Source organism: Uloborus diversus, chromosome 7, assembly GCF_026930045.1.
Source record: "Uloborus diversus isolate 005 chromosome 7, Udiv.v.3.1, whole genome shotgun sequence".
NCBI classification, from domain to species: domain Eukaryota; kingdom Metazoa; phylum Arthropoda; class Arachnida; order Araneae; family Uloboridae; genus Uloborus; species Uloborus diversus.
In genome coordinates this window covers 4,317,141-4,335,133 of record NC_072737.1, presented here as the reverse complement: position 1 = coordinate 4,335,133, position 17,993 = coordinate 4,317,141, and the positions used below count along the sequence as shown (strand labels likewise).

The 17,993-nt window shown below is 31.9% G+C and overlaps 1 protein-coding gene across 1 annotated transcript; it reads right to left on the bottom strand.

Moving 5' to 3' along the window:
- Positions 1–3,630: 3,630 nt before the first annotated feature.
- Positions 3,631–17,503, bottom strand: LOC129226026 (leucine-rich repeat-containing protein 4C-like). Its single transcript, XM_054860601.1, has 2 exons — positions 17,365–17,503; positions 3,631–6,049 (listed from the first exon to the last, which is right to left on the bottom strand). The coding sequence occupies exons 1-2, from the start codon at positions 17,422–17,424 to the stop codon at positions 4,601–4,603; spliced, it is 1,509 nt and encodes a 502-aa protein (XP_054716576.1). The 5' UTR covers positions 17,425–17,503; the 3' UTR covers positions 3,631–4,600.
- Positions 17,504–17,993: the final 490 nt, after the last annotated feature.

The window sequence follows — 17,993 nt, the reverse complement described above, 5'->3', positions numbered from 1 at the left end:
TCACCAAATTTCTTGGAATTCTGCCCCTGCATGCCGTGACGTAACTTGAAAAAAGTTTTAGGGACCACATTAAAAAAAAAGGGAAAGAAATATCTGATAGAAAAGCGGGGTCCAATCAAAATTGTGAAAATTTTAGTATTAAAAACGCAATTTTAGACTTTATTTGCCGATGCTGCGGGGAAAAAAGCAGGGGTCTGTCCAGGATTTTCACAGGGTCCGGTTTTTTTGTGAAAAATGAATTAATTTTGTGAAAATCAAAGAATTTGCAAAAAAAAGAAAAAAGATTTTTTTTTTTGGCGAAATGAAATTTTAGAATTTAGAGATGGCACAAATTGCATCATATAAACTTAAAATTGGGTGTTTGCCTCTTCTATGTTGAGAATATCATTCTCGGGTGTTTTTCTAATATTTGTGGGGGAGGGGGGGGGGGGGTGGCATTGCTCTCTCTAGTATCAATATTTATTTACCATTCTACATTATGTTAAATTATACTAAAAATATTTCTGTACGGTATTTGAAATAATTGTAACAAAAATAAATTCAGACAAGGGTTCAGCATGAACTTTTTGAGATCAGACACTCTTAAAAAGCACAGAATTTCGTTTAAAACTTATAAATTCCGTGATTTTAACAAAAATAAAAAGATATTTTATTCGTTTACCTCTTAACAAAGCATACTAAACATCAAAAATTCGAAAAATCGGATTTCCATAGCGGATGCAAAGAGATCGCAATTCTCAAAGTGAAGGCATCAAAAGTATAAAAACGGCATGTAAAAGAAATATTTTTGATAAAATTATTTTAAAATTGCATTTTAAGAGTCCTATGATGAACATATCATTAATATCTGTGGACACAGTTGAAAAAAAAAAAAAAAAAAAAAACCTTCGATTCAGCATTTGAATTTTTGACTCATAAATGAAAATGGAATTTTGCTTTATAAACTTGAAATGAGTGTTCTAACAGAAATAAGGAGACTTTTCATTTATTTGCATCCTAATAAAGCAAAGTTAGCTTTAAAAAAGAACAAAATATGATTCTCATATCAGATGTTAAAAGATTGCATTTTTCAAAATGTAGACAACTAAAGAAAAAAAAAGGTAAGTAAAAGAGTTCATTTAAAGTTAATCATCCCTGTTAGCATCGAAAAATCAAACACATATAATTTTTTCCCAAAATAATTGTTAAACATTGCAGCCCACCGTAAAAACGCAAATATTGACAAGCTGGTAAAATGATGAGAATATTTTCTATTCAAGTCATTATAAAGGTTTAACTCCAGACGCTAAGTGGCGATAATTTTGAAGTTGGTAGCCCTATCTGAAGCGATCATATTTATCCCCCACCCTTACTATCCCTTTGCAGTTCTAAGTTCATTTCGCTGATATGGTTGACTCTCTGTTTAATGACTTTCAAGGGACCATAAAATATCATCCTTAAGTAGAAAGTGTCCTTAAATAGAATGCTTTTAAAACTAGAGTGGACCATTTGAGACCATGAAAAGAGGTCTTTAAATAGAAAAAGTAGTTAAATAGAGCATAGAGCGAGCGTCGTTTAACGGAGAGCCAACTGATTATCATTATTATTGTTTATTAAATCATGAATGGGAAGATATTGCTTATCAACGCCTTTTCAGAAAAGTTTACAACAACAACGCTGCTAATTAGCTGTGATAAAACCAACAAACAAAATTATTTAAAACCAAACTTATTTTCAGCTGTTAATTTCTTTCCAAGAAATGAACAAAAAGCATTATATTTATTTGGCAGTAGCACTTATTTATCGCTTGCAGGAGCATCACAAGAGTGCCGATTTTTTTTCTTTGCAAAATTAGCATATTTTGTATAAGCTGATCCCTCTAATTTGACTTTAAAAAAGGTTCCAAAAATTATCTATTTTATACACGGAAATATGCGTAATTTTGCTTTCAGATTTGCTCTTTCAATAAAAACTTTGTGAAAGATCCGTTCTTGTTTATCCGTTCTTATTTTTTGAAGGGTTCCTTTTGGTTGATCGGGATTTTGTGAAAGGTCCCTTTTGGTTGATCGGGATTTTGTGAAAGGTCCATTTTGGTTGATTGGATTTTTGTGAAGGGTCCGTTAATGGACCCAAATATCCTCTGGCCAGGCCCCTGAAAAGGTATATGTCGTGGCAGAAAATTCTAGAAATTGAAGCCTTATAAACCATGTTTGAAAGAGAAATTAAAATCAATTCCTTCTCCCCCTGCAAGTTTTCGAAATTGAAGTTTCAAAAACGTAATTTCAGACAAACTTTAAACATTTAAGGGAAGGAGGATCTGAAGCCCTTCCTAGTAGTTTTTCAAAATAATGGTCCAAAAAACTTAAGCAGTGTTTTATATTCAGAGGCTATTCCACTTCAAATTTTTGTAAAAACCCATTGCTTGTGATATTAAAGAAAGGCAGTATGGGGACCCTTGCCTGAATATATTCTGAAACTCAAGTTTTAAAAATGCAATTGTAAGACCATATTTTGTTATATTAGGGCCAGTAATGTTTCAAAATTAAAGTTCTAAAAACAAAACAATTTTCAATGTTGTTGAGTATTTGAGGGCTTTGCCCTGAAACTTCCAAAAGTTTGATGCAAAAAAATGACATCTTTGTTATTAAAGCTGGTATTAAGTTGGTGCAAGTAAAACCAAAAAGCTCTTGAAAAGAGTAATTCAATGAGTCAGGAGCAAAGTTTTAATTTTGATGTAATAAACTTCAATAAACACATTTTCTATGTATAATCTACAAATTATTTTTTTGTGTTCTTAGTTTGATCAATATGAGTAACTAATTCAGTTTTAATCGTTTTATATTGTGGGGTAACATTTTACAAGATAAATATTTAGATTTGAAACATTTCTGTTTTTTGAAACGTTTTTGGAGTGTCAATGTTTAAAAATATTAGAAACTGATTCATTGCTTGCGTTTTAATTTGTATTATCCCTAGCCCTCTGATTGTTTTGTTCATTAATGTTTAAAAAATGCAAGTATGACTTGTTCACACGTATGATGCACTGATGTTTTAACTAACTTGATTTTTCTGTGTATGGGGGGAAGGGGTGGGCGCCAGGAAACTCTCGCCCAATAACCAGGGCTAAAGCAGAAATACATGAAATACACTAATTTACTGAATATACCATGCCTTGCCTTCAATCCTCGAGTTGAACTGAACCATTGCTTCAGTCACTTGTCTGGTCTGCGCTAATTCTATATTAGCTGCCAGTTTGTTAGGCACTCTTGGCTTGCTTAAGAGGTTTTCTATCTCCAGCTCAGTCACTTTCCTATGCCAGGCTGATGAGTGCTAATATGCACGAAACTGCAGTCCTCAGCTGGAAATGACTGAGCTGGCGGTGTATTTCATGTACTCCTATTACTGTTAATGAAAATAAAAACTCACTTTAGTGCTACGCTTCATTTTAGGTCTGTAAAAAAAAAAACTTTATAATTTAAATAATGTTTTGGTAAGGAATTTTTTTGTGACATTAGGTATAACTTTCTTTTTTTGTGGGAGGGGGGGGGGCAGGGGGAGGGAATCCTAATTGTGTTATTAAACATGCATTAGGGAAATTAGTTTGTAGTTACATGTCGTTAAAAAACAAACAGCCAAAAAAAAGTCTTATGTTACATTTTATTATATAAGCACAAAATTGATAATTTGTTGATTACATGTTTATAAATATTAAAAGTTATGTCATAATGGTCGTCCCTTACATTTACAAATAACCATACCCAAAGGTCACTAAATTATTTGGAATAAAACTTTGGATAGTACACTTTGAAATATTAAACTCTTGTTTTTTTTTTTTTTTTTATAAATCAGTAATAGACACTTTTAGACGGATGAGATTCACCCCTTAAAAATTTCGTTGTTCAAATATTAGAGGATGCAATATGTTCTTATGCTTTAAATTTTAATTACAAAAAGTTAAGAATGATTAAGTATTCAAAAGAAAAAAAATGTTATTTTACAATATGAAAAACAAACTTAAGTTTGCATGCTTTAGGATTTTCTGTAAATTCTATTTTGTAGATTAAACCTTCTCTCTGGGTAAAAAATTTTTTCAGAAACATTCTGAAATACTTCAACTTTTGTTTGTTTTCTTGTTATAAAGTATAATTTTTTGAAATTTTTATTCGTTGCTTGAATTTTACTGTTAAACTTTAAAATAAAAGAATTATGTAGTGTATTGCACTTTCTATTGTCCCAGTAACACAATATTTAAGGGTGCATTTCCCACCGTTAAAAGTGTTTATTGCCAAAAAAAAAAGAAAAGCCACAGGTTTAACATTTTTATGTATTCTATCTGAGTGCAATGTTTTATTCCAATCGGTGAGTGACATTTGGGGAGGATTACTTGTTAGTTATGTAAGACATTGTTAGATTTGATTGTTACTGAAATAAGGAAAGGTACTTTTTTATTCATTGACCTTCGCTTTATTAAGGTTGTCTTCACTTCACTGAAGGTCATTGTTTTACTTAGACTGAAAAACATAGAACAAGTATATTGCCATGTACTATTACAATTAACCAAAGCATTTGTTTATCTAACACTTTATATTGTTCAAAACTGTTTGAAATTTATTTTTCATTTTCATTGACAGTTTAATCTTTTTAGAACTGTGAATAACTCTTCTCCTTTGTAAATAACTGGACTTTCGCAGACAGGCGATGTGTTTATATCAGTTATGGGTACCATTTCCTCAGTGCAGTTGTATTGATTTGTGCAGTTTTCAGCAATTGGCTCTATATAATTCGACATAACGATGTTTTCTTTCCAATCTTTCATGTTGCATGAACAATTCCAAGGGTTTCCATGTAAAGAAATAGCTTGCAGTTGATGGTTTTCAAAGAATAGTTCACTCGGCATTTGCTTCAATTTGTTATTATGTAACAGAATATGTCGGATGGATTTTAGATGTCTGAATGTTTCCTCTTCCAAACTCTGCAAATTGTTTAAAGATAAATCTAAAACCTGCAAAACTTCTAAGCCATGAAATGAATCTTTATACAATTTTTGCAATTGGCAATTGTGCAAGATTAATTTCTTCAACAACTTGTGCGCTCCGTTGAATGCTCTGTTATTTATGATTTTTATTCTTCCTTGCAAGTTTAAGTGCATCAGTGCACGCAAGTCATAAAACATGTGTTCTATCAGTATGTCATTGTCTATGTTGGGAATGTGTAGGAACTTAAGAGAATACAGACCACGGAAACTGAATTTCATCAGATGGACTGGCTGCTGTTTGTGCCCTAAGGTTAGATGTTGAGTTCCATTCAGGAATTGGAAGCAGTGGGGGAATATGACTTTTATCGGATTGTGCTTCAGTTCTAACCATTGTAGATGTGGCAGAGGAGGGAACGTTAAACCTGATAAATGATCAATTTGGTTATTGCTCAAATCTAGATATTCTAACTTCAGCAGACCAACAAATGCGTCAGCATCGACTGACAGCAGATCGTTGTGCGACAGAAACAGTCGCCTTAGTTCCGGTGTTCCGTAGAATGCAAATCCGTACAGCTCTTTGATTCCGCTTTGTAGTAGATAAAGTTCTTTGAGTTTCAGTAGGCCATCCAGCATTTCCCATTTCAGATATCCAATTGTGCAATGGATAACGTATAGGACTTCCAACTCCGACAGCTTTGCAAAAGCTTTTTGTGCTCCTGTCATGTCCACTCTTTGGAGTGCCAAAAACTTCAGGTGTTCGAGGTTGTGAAACACACTATTCGTGATGTGAACTGTTGCACTATTGAGCGATCCTTGCAAATCAATGCTTTGAACTTTCTGGAAATGCTTCAGTATGTCGTTGGTGAATATTGTTTGTGTGTCGTTTTCTTGAAGAAATGTGATTGATTCGATGTCGTCAGAAAGTCTGTGTGTGAAGTTGATGTTGTGATTATTAAAAACGCACACTGCGCTCTTGATTAGGTGCTCGTCATTGTTTTCCGTTTTCCATTTGGACAAAAACATTTGTGATGATTGTGAGTATTGACATTCACATTCAGATGGACAGGTATTGATCCAGGACATGTCATTCAGGATCTGGAATTGAAATTTTTTTTATAGTGTATAGGAACTGTAGCATGAGAGTAAGAAATAAAAAAAATTCAGACAATAAAGCAGTGGAAAATATGAGTGCTGCAAGCAGATTGCAATCGCTACACTGAAACAAAGGTGTCGTAAAGTAAGACAAAACAACGTTAGAAGAAGCACAAATTTGCAAATTACAACAGACACGTGTTTCGGCGTTACAGGGAACGCCTTTTTCAATGCAAAAAATAATGAGCTTATGGATTGTCGGATGTCTTTTCATCCATAAGCTCATTATTTTTTGCATTGAAAAAGGCGTTCCCTGTAACGCCGAAACACGTGTCTGCTGTAATTTGCAAATTTGTGCTTCTTCTAACGTTGTTTTGTCTTACTTTACTGTTCAGCACAAAGGTATTTATTTATCTTAAAGGTCGTAGTTAACTACAAAAAAATTAGTTTTTCCAACTACAACTAAAAACAGTCTGAAATATATTTTTTCAGATTTTCTTTAAATTATACCTTTTATCAAAGTATGAGCGAATTTCTTTTAAATTATTAAAACAGGAAAAAAAATATAAGAAGAATTGGAATTAAAAAAAAAAAAGACAGTCAAACCTATCTGAACGGCTTGTAACTGAAAAAAATTTCTGGGGTCAATGCACATGCACACTTTACTCGTTCGCTTGTTCATTCTTTTCAAAATTTAAAAAATATTTGAAATTTTTAAATCAAATGTATTTATATGTTACAAAAGGGGTATGTTTTCAAATTAATTTTAAAATAAAGCTTTGCGTGAATTAACATATTATTATTGTTTTTAAATAAGCCCACTACGAGCTATTGCCTTGTCATGACTATTAAATCTTTTCTTTGAGTATTAGAATATCAGAGTAAAACTTAATTGGTCCCATGGACCACTTAATTATATTAAATTTGTATGCTTTGCACTTTTGTAGTCTCATGTGTTCCACCATTAATTCCCAGCTGTGCTTTATAATGAAGATGAAAAGGATTTGGATTTTTTCTAGAATTCATTCTGCTTGCTTATTCGTAAGTTGTTTTTAAAAAAAAGAAGAAAGAAAGAAATAGAAGATAGTCAAAGAAATTTGCAAAATGGCTAATTAATACATTAACAAATGCTACATAATGCCATTGTTATTGAAACAAATCTGAATAACAATAGAATATAATAGTAATATAATAAATTCAATTAGTAAGAAAAAATAAAAGATGTAAAAAATGAATTGCATTGTTATTTATTGCCATCAAAAACTTTTTTATGAAAAGTGATGAAACATTTGTTATAAATTTGTATCATGCATTTAGTGATCTACTAGTTTTTAAAATTGAAAAAAATATGCTAATTATAGCACAGCCAGATTTTGCCTTCTGTAAGGGGTTGAGACACATGAGTTTACATACATGTATGTAAACTATCAGATTGACAAAGTCGCAATACCTAACCCAAACTAGATTGCACGCAATCTAAATAAGTTAATATCTATGTAATCTAATCTTAAATGGCATAAATTAAAATGAAATCTTTAAATCCTAGTGAACACTAGTAACTAAATTAATCTGAACTAAATTGATGAACAATAGTAGAGTTATTTCAGAAACACTCTGAAGTAAAATTATTTAATAATGTAAGTAAAAATAAAATGATTATGAAACATTAGCCAACACTATATACAAAAAAATATAAATAAATAAATAAGTAAATAAATAAATAAAAAAGAACAAGTGAAAGAAAAGGAAAAAAATATATTTATATAAATAAATGAATAAATAACAAACTGCAGGTCAAGAAAATAAAAATTGATAAAATGAAAAATAAAATAATAATAAATAAATAATAGATTAAAGTTCAAAAAAAAAAAAAAAGAGTAACATTGAAATAAATAACTAAATTAAAAATAAAGAAAAATAAATATTTTCTCCCTCAAAGCTGGGAGCTACTTGTGACATATCTGAACAAGTCACAAAATGAAGAAAGAACAGTTTAAAACATCTTGCATTATCTTTACTCATATATTTTTACATTTTTTTTTCAAGAGAAATTTACTACAATCGTTTTTTCTAAAAGTTACATTTTTTTTTTTTTGATGCAGTACAGATGCTGTACTATAAAACTATATAAACCAAACTTTCGGCATCCAAAAAGCAGTACATAATGTTATTTCCAATTCTAGTTATGATTTGTTATTAATATTTTTTTATTATATGTAATTCCCTCAAGAGTTAATTAAATGTAAAATAAAGGTCGTCATGCTTTAAAATATAAGCAACGCTACTATAAAAACACAAATGTGCAAAAATAAATTATGAACATATGTTTTGAGCTTTCAAGAAACCCCTTTTACAGTGCAAAAAGATATAAGCTTATGGATGTATGTTATGGATGCTTCCTAATCTAAAACTGGTTCCTTGTAACCCCAAAACATGTGTGTGCAATGTTTTTCAAATTTTTGTTTTTGAAAGAGTTTATATTTTAAATTGAATACTCGTGCATAATATGCATAGGCATACATTTGTTACGAACCTCAATCCATACTATCAACTTAACACATTTGCAGTGTTTGCCTCTACAAATGATTGTCTTCTTAAAATAGTTGTGCAGTAAATAGTATTGCTGGTTTAATAGGAAAATGCTGCTATTAATTTTCCTTATCTTCTTCTGAATTTAATAATATTTAAATATAATGAGTTAGTAAAATAGAAATTTAAACATATTAAAATTCCATATAAAACTTAAGTATAAATAAATGCTGCTTATTTAAAAACAAATTAAGTAAAATAAAAATTTTATTTTATGAATTTATCAATGAAACAAAGTAATGAGATAAATATACAGTAGAATCCTGATTTAACGTTTTTTTGTAGGACTGAAGAAAAAAAATGTAAGAGGTGGGAAAGTGTTATACAGGGGTCAACCAATTAAATACAGTAGAAGACCGTTGTAACGCCGACCTATATAACACAATTCTCTATAAACCGCACTACTTTTCAGAAGTAAACAATAGGTTTTGAAGTTAAAAAACTCCCTCTGTTTTTCTTGAAAACATAAAAATTGTTAGGCAAATTAAATTTTAAAACAGTTTTTCATCTTTCCATCTTAATTCAAAGTTTTAAAATGAAAATTAGTATTCAGAGTAAAAAGAAAATATCAGATGACTCTTGAAAATGCAGCTGTTATGCAAACCATGAAGCTAGCAGAAGTGCAGGATAATTCACTTTCTTATGATTGTGAACCATATTTACTTGTGAATGACAAATTGTAATATTGGTGCTTTAATACTCATTGCAGATAAAGTTCATTCTGAAGTGCTAATATACAGATATATTCTGAATATTAATTTCAAAATTTGTGAAATGATCTATATAATGCAAAAACCTGTGTAACGCAAAAGCTCTGGTCCCAAGGTGTGCGTTATAACGATCTTCTACTGTACTAAAAAGTAATGTGAATGGAAGTAGATTGATGTAATAAAACTATTTTATGAAATATTCATTGTTTAGAAATGAATGTAATGTATGACAACAAAATAGAATGCTTAAATTAGCTCTGTTTAAAAACTTCCATAATTTTTGAATGCCTCATATGTTTTCTTTTTGTGTCAGGAAGAGCCCTCAGAATCACTGAGAAACTGAGATAGTAGATAATGTATGTATTTAATGAATATTGAAGCAAATAGGTTATGCAGAATTCTAGAAATTGCACAAAGTGAGGCTCCTTATTTTGGAAAAAATAATGAATGAGAGTAAGTTACAAGAATGTCAACAATGGAAAATCTCAAGTTTCATTAAAATTTAATTAATTTCATTTGACGATTCAGTAATTAAAAAAAAACTGAAGTCCAATTCAGTGAATGTACAACATGGTAATCTATAAACTACAAAGTCATTTAATTTATACTGTCAGCCCCGTTTAATCGGTAACGGATAAATGAATCCCCCCCCCCCTTTTACGAATAAAGCTTCCTGGAACAGAATGTTTCCCCATAAACGTCCCTACTTAAACAAATAATTTCCCGGGATAATCGAATAATAGTGATCAGCTTTCGCAAATATTTTTGCTGAGAAAACTTTTGAATAAATTAGTAAGAAATTAAGTAAGAATAATTATTAACATGAATAGTTTTCGCCAACGGGCAAGAAAAACAACATTCATATTCCATCAAAACATTTCCACCATTCTATCAAATTTCATTTGTCTTTGCCATTACAAAAAAAAAATAATTGATAGACATTAATAAATTAATAAATATTAAATGAGAAACACGGTAGACGAGGAAGGGGAAAAGGGAGTCAGAAAATGTGTTTCTAAAAGACCTTGAGCAAGCAATTCACTATTATGGAATTTTTCAAAAAATAATGCACTGAAAAAAGTGCCAAAACAAAGATTTCATACCTCAATTTGTACGTTACTTTTGATAATTTTCATACGTACTTGTAATGTATGTACTAATTATTAAATTATTATTATTTTATATTAGCTTATTTCAAAAACCATTTTGCCAATAACGTTAATTATTCCATTTTAAGACAAATGTTGTTAATTTAGGAAGGTAAAGAAAATTTTCCCGCTTAATCGAATAATATTTCTTAGAACCGACAATATTGGATTAAGCGGGGCTGACAGTATTTGAAAATGTCAATGAGGAAGAAACTGAAAAAAGTAAATGCTGCATAATGATTGAGTGATGTCCATAGATAGGGTATATAGAGCACCATGTATATAGAGAGAATAATGCTGTTATAATTACATCAATACAAATACAAATGTGACGACCAGCAACATGCTCTGGTCCCAGTGTGTAGATACTGAAGATTTGTGAGCTATTTCGAACTTAAAACAGAGATGTCCCCCCCCCCAAGAGCAAGGGTACACCCTCAATACTACAAAATCCCCCAAAAGCAAGAGTCCTCCAACAAAAGAGATAATACCCCTAAAAATTTCATTGACACAGTCTGCGCCACGATCTCCCTTAGGTTGGTACCCTTGCTTAAAAGGTATATTTTAAGTTTTAAACTAATGCATAATACAGTAAAACCTCGCTACAACGATATTTTGGGGACCAAATAAATTTATTGTTGTAGAGGATATATTGTTATATTGAGAGCCTACATATATTGGAAACAGGCGCGGATCCAAAGGGGGGGGGGCAATGGGGCAATTGCCCCTCCCTGGGAAAATCAGGGGCGCCAGTAGGAAGGGGGCGCCGAAAGCGTCCCTGGACGAATATTTAAATACCAAAAAGAACGAAAGATAGTTGGAATTTATTAGTCTCATTCACCAGTTCTCAACCTGTGTGAAGTGGGGCGCTTCCGTTCCCCTCTTGTGGGCGCAATATCCGCAAGTTATGAGCTTTCTTTCTGAATTTGGTAGGAAAATTTTGGAATTGGGTACTAAAGAAAGACATTTGGAAAATTTATTTGGTTCATTCACTACTTCTCAATGTGTGGGGAGTAGGGCACGTCCCTTGGGGGCGCAATATCCGCAACTTATGAATTTTCCTTCTAAATAAAGCGGGGGGGGGGAGTTTTGGAATTAGGGACAAAAGAAAGAAATGTACTTAGAAAATTTATTTTTCTCATTCACGATTCTAAACCAATATTAAGTAGGGCGCTTCCACACCCCTCTTAGGGGCGCAATATTCGCAACTTAAAACATTTCCCTCCAAATTTAGGGGAAAAATTTTGAAATTGGGTATAGAAGTAGACATTTAGAAAAGTTATTTGGTTCATTCATCAGTTCTCAATCAGTGGGAAGTAGGGCGCGTTCCCCTAGGAGGCGCAATATCCGTAACTAATGAGTTTTCCTTTGAAATTTAGAGAGGAAGTTTTGGAATTAGGTACAAAAGAAAGAAATATATTTGGAAAATTTATTTGTCTCATTCACCGGTTCTCAACCTGTGGGAAGCGAGCTCTAGGGGGCGCACTATTCGCAATGTTTAAATTTTCACTCTAAATTTAGGGGGCGGGGGTTGAAATTTGGTACAAAAGAAAGAAAGACATTTTAAAAATTTATTTGGTTCTTTCATCGGTTCTCAGCGCACCCTGGGTGGTGCAATATCTGTAACTTATGAGTTTCCCTATATATCTACTGGGAAAGTTTTGGAATTGGGTACAAAAGAAAGAGAGACATTTGAAAAATTTATTTGGTTCATTTACCGATTCTCAATCTGTGGGGCGCCCGCGCTTCCTAGGGGGTGCAATATCTGCATTTTATGAGTGTCCCTCTAAATTTAGGGGAAGTTTTGGAACTGGGTGCTAAAAAAGACATTTAATTTTTTTTTTTACTTCATTAACCGTTCCTCAACCAGTGAGGAGTGGGGCGCGTCTGCGTCTGCTTAGGGGCGCAATATCATGAGAATTGCCCGTTCTCAACAGCGGATACAGAAATTTTTCAAGTGAGGAGCAATTGATTTTAATCATTCAACCTTTACTACGTATCCTGGTTACACATGTTAATAACACAGGTTTAGGTCTTCAATTCTGAAACATTTCCACTTGAGAACTCTGACCTCTCCCTTTCCCTACTATTATCAAAGATCATCTAAAATTGCGTTTTTTAACATTCAGTAACAAAAAAACTGCGGGGGAGGTCCTCCTTTATCCTCCTAATATCATCGAAGAGCGTCAAAAATTCCATTATTGACTTCAATTTCTAAAAATTTCTGGGAGAGATTTTCAGAATTCCATTTTTTCGTTTATCGTTAAAGCTGGCTTGCGATTGTGTTTTTTATTTATGATTTTATAGTTTTCAAAAATGTCCGAGGGAAGGGGCGAACCTCTCCCCACTCTGCGATCACCGAAGATCGTCAAAAATTGCGTTTCTGAAACTTTGATTTCGAAAAATGTTCGCGAGAAAGTTCCAAATCCAAACCCTTCCACTAACGCCTAACGTCATCAAAGAGATACTTTATTTACGTCTTTAGTATTTTAATTTCGACAAAATTTCCAAGGGAGAGCCTCCTAACCTCTCTTTGCGAAGCATCATCGAAGATCGTCTGAAATTGCGTTCATGAAACTTTTTCAAAAAAATACACATAAACCTCATTCCTTCCTTCAACATTACGAAAGATAGGTTACAATAGCGTTTTTATGACTTAAGTTTTGAAAAATATCTGGAAGTAGGGGGTTTGGAGGTGAAAACACCCCTCAGAGCCATTGGTTTTAACATAAATGCCAATTCTAGTAGAATTGTTTGAGCAAAAAAACCACCTTCAAAAGGTATTTTTGATTAAAAAAAAATCCACTTCATCAAAAAACCTCCTCCCGAGGGTATTTTTGATAAGAAAAAATAGTCCCTCCAGATAGTATTTTTCATTGCAAAACCTCCTCCGGAAGGTATTTCTGGCTGCGCTAGTGCAGTCTTTAATTACATTCTTATTATGTGGCGCAACCAGAGGAGGGGTCCACAGGACCCGTACCTACCCCTGAATGCTGAGTTGATGTTTTTTTTCTTCAGAAGTATTCTTTCTTACTGAAAGGAAGGAAGGAAAATGTCTTAGGGATAGAAAAGTTATTTTAACAAGGGAAAGAAATGTTAGGAAAAAACCTTAATTATTTTAAAAAGAAATGTTTAAATTAAAAAACTTTAACAGTTGTAGATTCTTGGTCAGCTAATTTGTTCCACCTCCCTTCTGAAAATAAAAATGCTGTGCGCGAAGCTCACCCCTTCCCCCCATCGAAAATTATTACAGATAGTCTCAAATTTTGTTTCCTGGTCTTTAATTTTGTAGAGATTATTCAGGAGGAAGAGCCCCCGAACACCCCACCATCTAACAACACCGAAGATCGTCTAAGTAGCGATTTTTAATCTTCAATTTCAAAAAATTACCAGGCCCTTAACCTTATCAAATATAGCCTACAACTGCATTTCTTAGAGTTCAATTTCGAAAAGTTCCTGGGGAGGGGTCTTTGAAATCCGTCCTTCTAATATCAATAAAGAATGACGAAAATTGTGTTTTTAAAGCTACAATTTTGCTAGTTTTAAGGGGATGAACCTCTGAATTTTTCTCTCTAACATCGTTGAAGAAAGTCTAAAAACCTTTGTTTTAAGGACTTCAATTTCGAGAAACTTTCAGAGGAGAGTCCCCCCTGGGACTCCCCTCTCCTCAATATCTTCAGATTGTCAAAAATTTCGTTTTCGGCGCTTCAATTTTGAAACATTGGCTGGGAGTGGTAAATCGACACAAAAAATCGGTATTCTAGTAGTTTAATAATTCTTGGCATTCTAGGGCTTTTTTACCGTTTGATAATAGCCTATTTGCATCGATGACATTTCCTAAACCCCACTTCTTTCTTTAACATCCACAAATGCAGTCTATAATCCCGTTTCTAAGACATAAATTTCAAAAAAATTCTGAGGGGGGGGGGGGAGCCTGAACATTTGCTTCCTTTAACATTACCAAAGATCATCTCCCAGTTTTGACCTCCCAACGGTCCTGTTAGTTTTTGTATGTGTGTTATATATTACATATATACCATATGTCTGAGGGAATTTTTTAAAAGTGCTCCCCCCCCCCTTCAAACTTAAAAAAAAAACTATTTTCAAGTTGTGCACCTGCTCTTCTTTTAACTTCAGATGGAATGCAATCGCGTTTTTAAGACTACAATTTTTAAACATTTTTGAAGAATCCCCATCCTCCTTCCGCTAACTTCATTGAAGATCGACTGAAATTGCGTTTATGGCAGGTGCACAGTCCCTCAAATTATCACCCCCATCGCCTCTCCCTTGCATCCGCGCTTACCATTTTGCATTTTGTTATTTAAGGCTATACTAAAACAATTGTTTACCCTGAAAACGTTATGCGCATCAATTACTTTTATTGCAATAATAAATTAGAATACCTTGTTGTACTTTTTTTCCCTTGATGGGGCGAGTGAGGGGGGGAGGCACCACAAATTAACGTCCAAGGTGTCACCCGTTCCGGGAACTCCACTATAAAATCCTATTATGTCCTACATTAGTTTATTTAAATTATTTTTCGCTTCCAGTAACGATGCAGTTTTACTTAATATTTTTTTTCCCCAGCGGGAGAATAGCTGAATGTTCAAAAGTAAAGAAGATGAGGATAACAATAAAAAATGTGATTTTTCATCTTTGAGAACTCATTTGGTGGTTGGGGGGGGGGGCGCCAGATGTGTGGGGGCGCCGAAATTGAAAAAAAAAAGTGCCCCCTCCTGAGCCGAATCCTGGATCCGCGCCTGATTGGAAATACAATAGGTTTTTTTTTTTTTTTTTAATATTATAGTGTACTACCCAGGTATAAATGTATTTGGATGACTCTCCAAAATCCTAACAATATTATGTCTCAGGAGAATAACTCAAGGATTGTTTGGCTTACAATTTTTTTTTTTTAATAGTTAGAAATAAGTTTTCCAATGTTATTCCATCCATATTAAAACAATAACTCATTTATTTCGTCGTATTTTTTTTTATTTTTTAATAACCAGAAAGTCACTCTTTTGGCGTGTCCCCATTCGTTTCTCAAATATACTTAAATTATTTAAAAATGTTATACTATCAACATTCCACAAATTTAATTTGTGGTACTAAATTAAGCATAAGTAAAGTTGTGAAATAACATCCTTGAACTAAATTTATCTCTTTAAATAATCAAAGTCTTAGGAATAAGTTCAGTTATTATATATTTAAAAAAGGAGTTTTTAATTTGTTGTACTTACAACCCTGTTAATTATCACCATTTTTAATAATTCTTATAGTGGTGAAAAGGAATAAGTTTACAATAAGCAGTATGTCGTCTATAGTCAGAGAAAACGGGAAAAAGGGCAAAAATTGATAAAATAGAATATTTTTCATTATTTGAAAGCCAAATTATCGCAATATAGGGAAGTGAAAATAAAAAAAAATCGTTTTACAGGGGTTTATTGCTAAAGAGAATATCCCAATATTGAGAGGAGGATAACATTAATTCCTATGCGAGTTCACCGGGACCACGAAATATTATCGTAGTAGAGGGATTATCGTTGTATCGGATAGCGTTGTAGCGAGGTTTTACTGTAATTTATATTATCAAAAAAAAAAAAAACTTGATTTGAACCCTTAAAACTTATAATTGCAAAAAATTACTTTAATAGAGATAAAAATATAAAAATCGAAGTTATTTTTCGATATTTCAATTATAGATTGTTTCAGGTCAAAAATTGGTTCTTTGAAAAATGTATGAAGAATAATTTTATGTATTTGTTTTTTTTTTTCTTGCGTTAATGGAGAAATTAGAAATTATTCCTGTTGATTTTTTTTTTTTCAATTATAAACAATATTTTATTCAATCATCATAGAATTCAAAGAACGACAAAATACTTTTAAATAGCATAATTTACTATGAAACTTTTATCATTACAATAGAAGACAGTTTTTGCTTGATTTTCAAGTAATATATATCTATAATTGCCTTAAAAATGTTGAATATTTGAAGCTTGCCTTGATGATAAAATAATATCCTACTCATATCAGATGAAAATCTTAAACATTATCAAATTCGTATTGAATTTGAAACCATATATTTCAACATTAATGCAATTAATAAAAACTGCAAAGAGTTTGTTAATGAATGCATAACCTAGCTATGTAATTTGCTTAAACGTTGACCTGCTTAATATTTTACTGAAAAGTTTCATTGGAACAATTTTTCCCCATAACTAAATCGAAATCACATTAATTTTCATAAGTATGAAAACAAATATTTTCAGTTTGGCATCAAAAATCATTGAACAATGTTCTTAGTGCACATTTTAATTTCATTTTTAGTAATAAAAGTAAGTAATGTTTGTAAGTAATGTAAGTTTTATTTTTAGTAATAAAAGTAATAAGTAAAACTTCATTCTTACAATAAAAGTAAGGTTAATCATCCCTTATGTGGAGGTTTATGTGTTCTCATACAATTCATTTTAATTAATGCATGAAATAAGAATAAGAAACATTATTTTCATGGGAAATTTATCAGGAACATTTTACTGCAAATCTTTTAGTTTGAATCTCAATTGATGCTGGCCTTAAAATATTTTTATTATACAATTGTTTAGATTATATGCAAAATCATTTTAATTTTTATATTAATAGTTTATTAATTTAAAGGTATTTTCTTAGTTTTTCATATAATACAATAATAAATTCTCTAATAATTGATAATTTTAATTGAATTCAAATCGTATTATTTTCAGATTTCTAAGTTACTAATTTAAAAGTGATGTTCCAGTTTATCAAATAATAATAATAATAGTAATAAAATAAGTTAACTTCTAATGTGAATTTATCTTTTTATTTCACACTACAAGACAAAATTGTACTTTACCATTTGTGACCTACAGTTCCATACTCCAAGCAACACACTAAATAACACTAAAAATATCATGATGCTCTTATTGAATCTGTGTCTGCTATAGACCTATTCCATGTTCAGAAGTCATATCTTTGATGGCATCACATTCCCCATTTCTAATTTCTTGACCCTTGCCTGAGACCATTTTCTGCTCTGTCCACTCGTAAAAATCAACGGATATAGCGACTTCCTGTTTCCTGTGGTTCGAAGATCAAATACTACAGCTTCCTTTATTGACTTGCTATTTTTTCTTATGAGTACTACACTCCTCTCTGCTCAACTACTACATTTCCTCCTTTGATATAAGAATAGGTTTGTTTATTTGTGGAGTTGGTGCAATTTCATAATGTTATTATCATACCAATTTGTGATTATTTTTCAACCTGATTATGAAAAAGAAATAAATCAGGACTTCAAGTTTAGTCAACAGTGCAGCATAGCAAGTAACAAAGCCAATAGAATGCCTAGGTTCATGAATAGATCTATTTCAAACAATTTTAAGAAGGTTTTTCTGCCTTTATACAGGAGTTTGGTAAGATCTAATTTGGAGTATGTTGCTGAATTTTGATATCTTTATCTCAAGAAAGATATTTCTTGATTAA

Bases quoted from the DNA above. Each gene is read 5' to 3' on its own strand.
- LOC129226026 (XM_054860601.1), bottom strand. From the start codon at position 17,424: ATGATATTTTTAGTGTTATTTAGTGTGTTGCTTGGAGTATGGAACTGT. The intron at 6,050-17,364 runs GTAAAGTACAAT...TTTCAATTCCAG, and splicing joins GGAACTGTAGGTCACAAATG to ATCCTGAATGACATGTCCTG.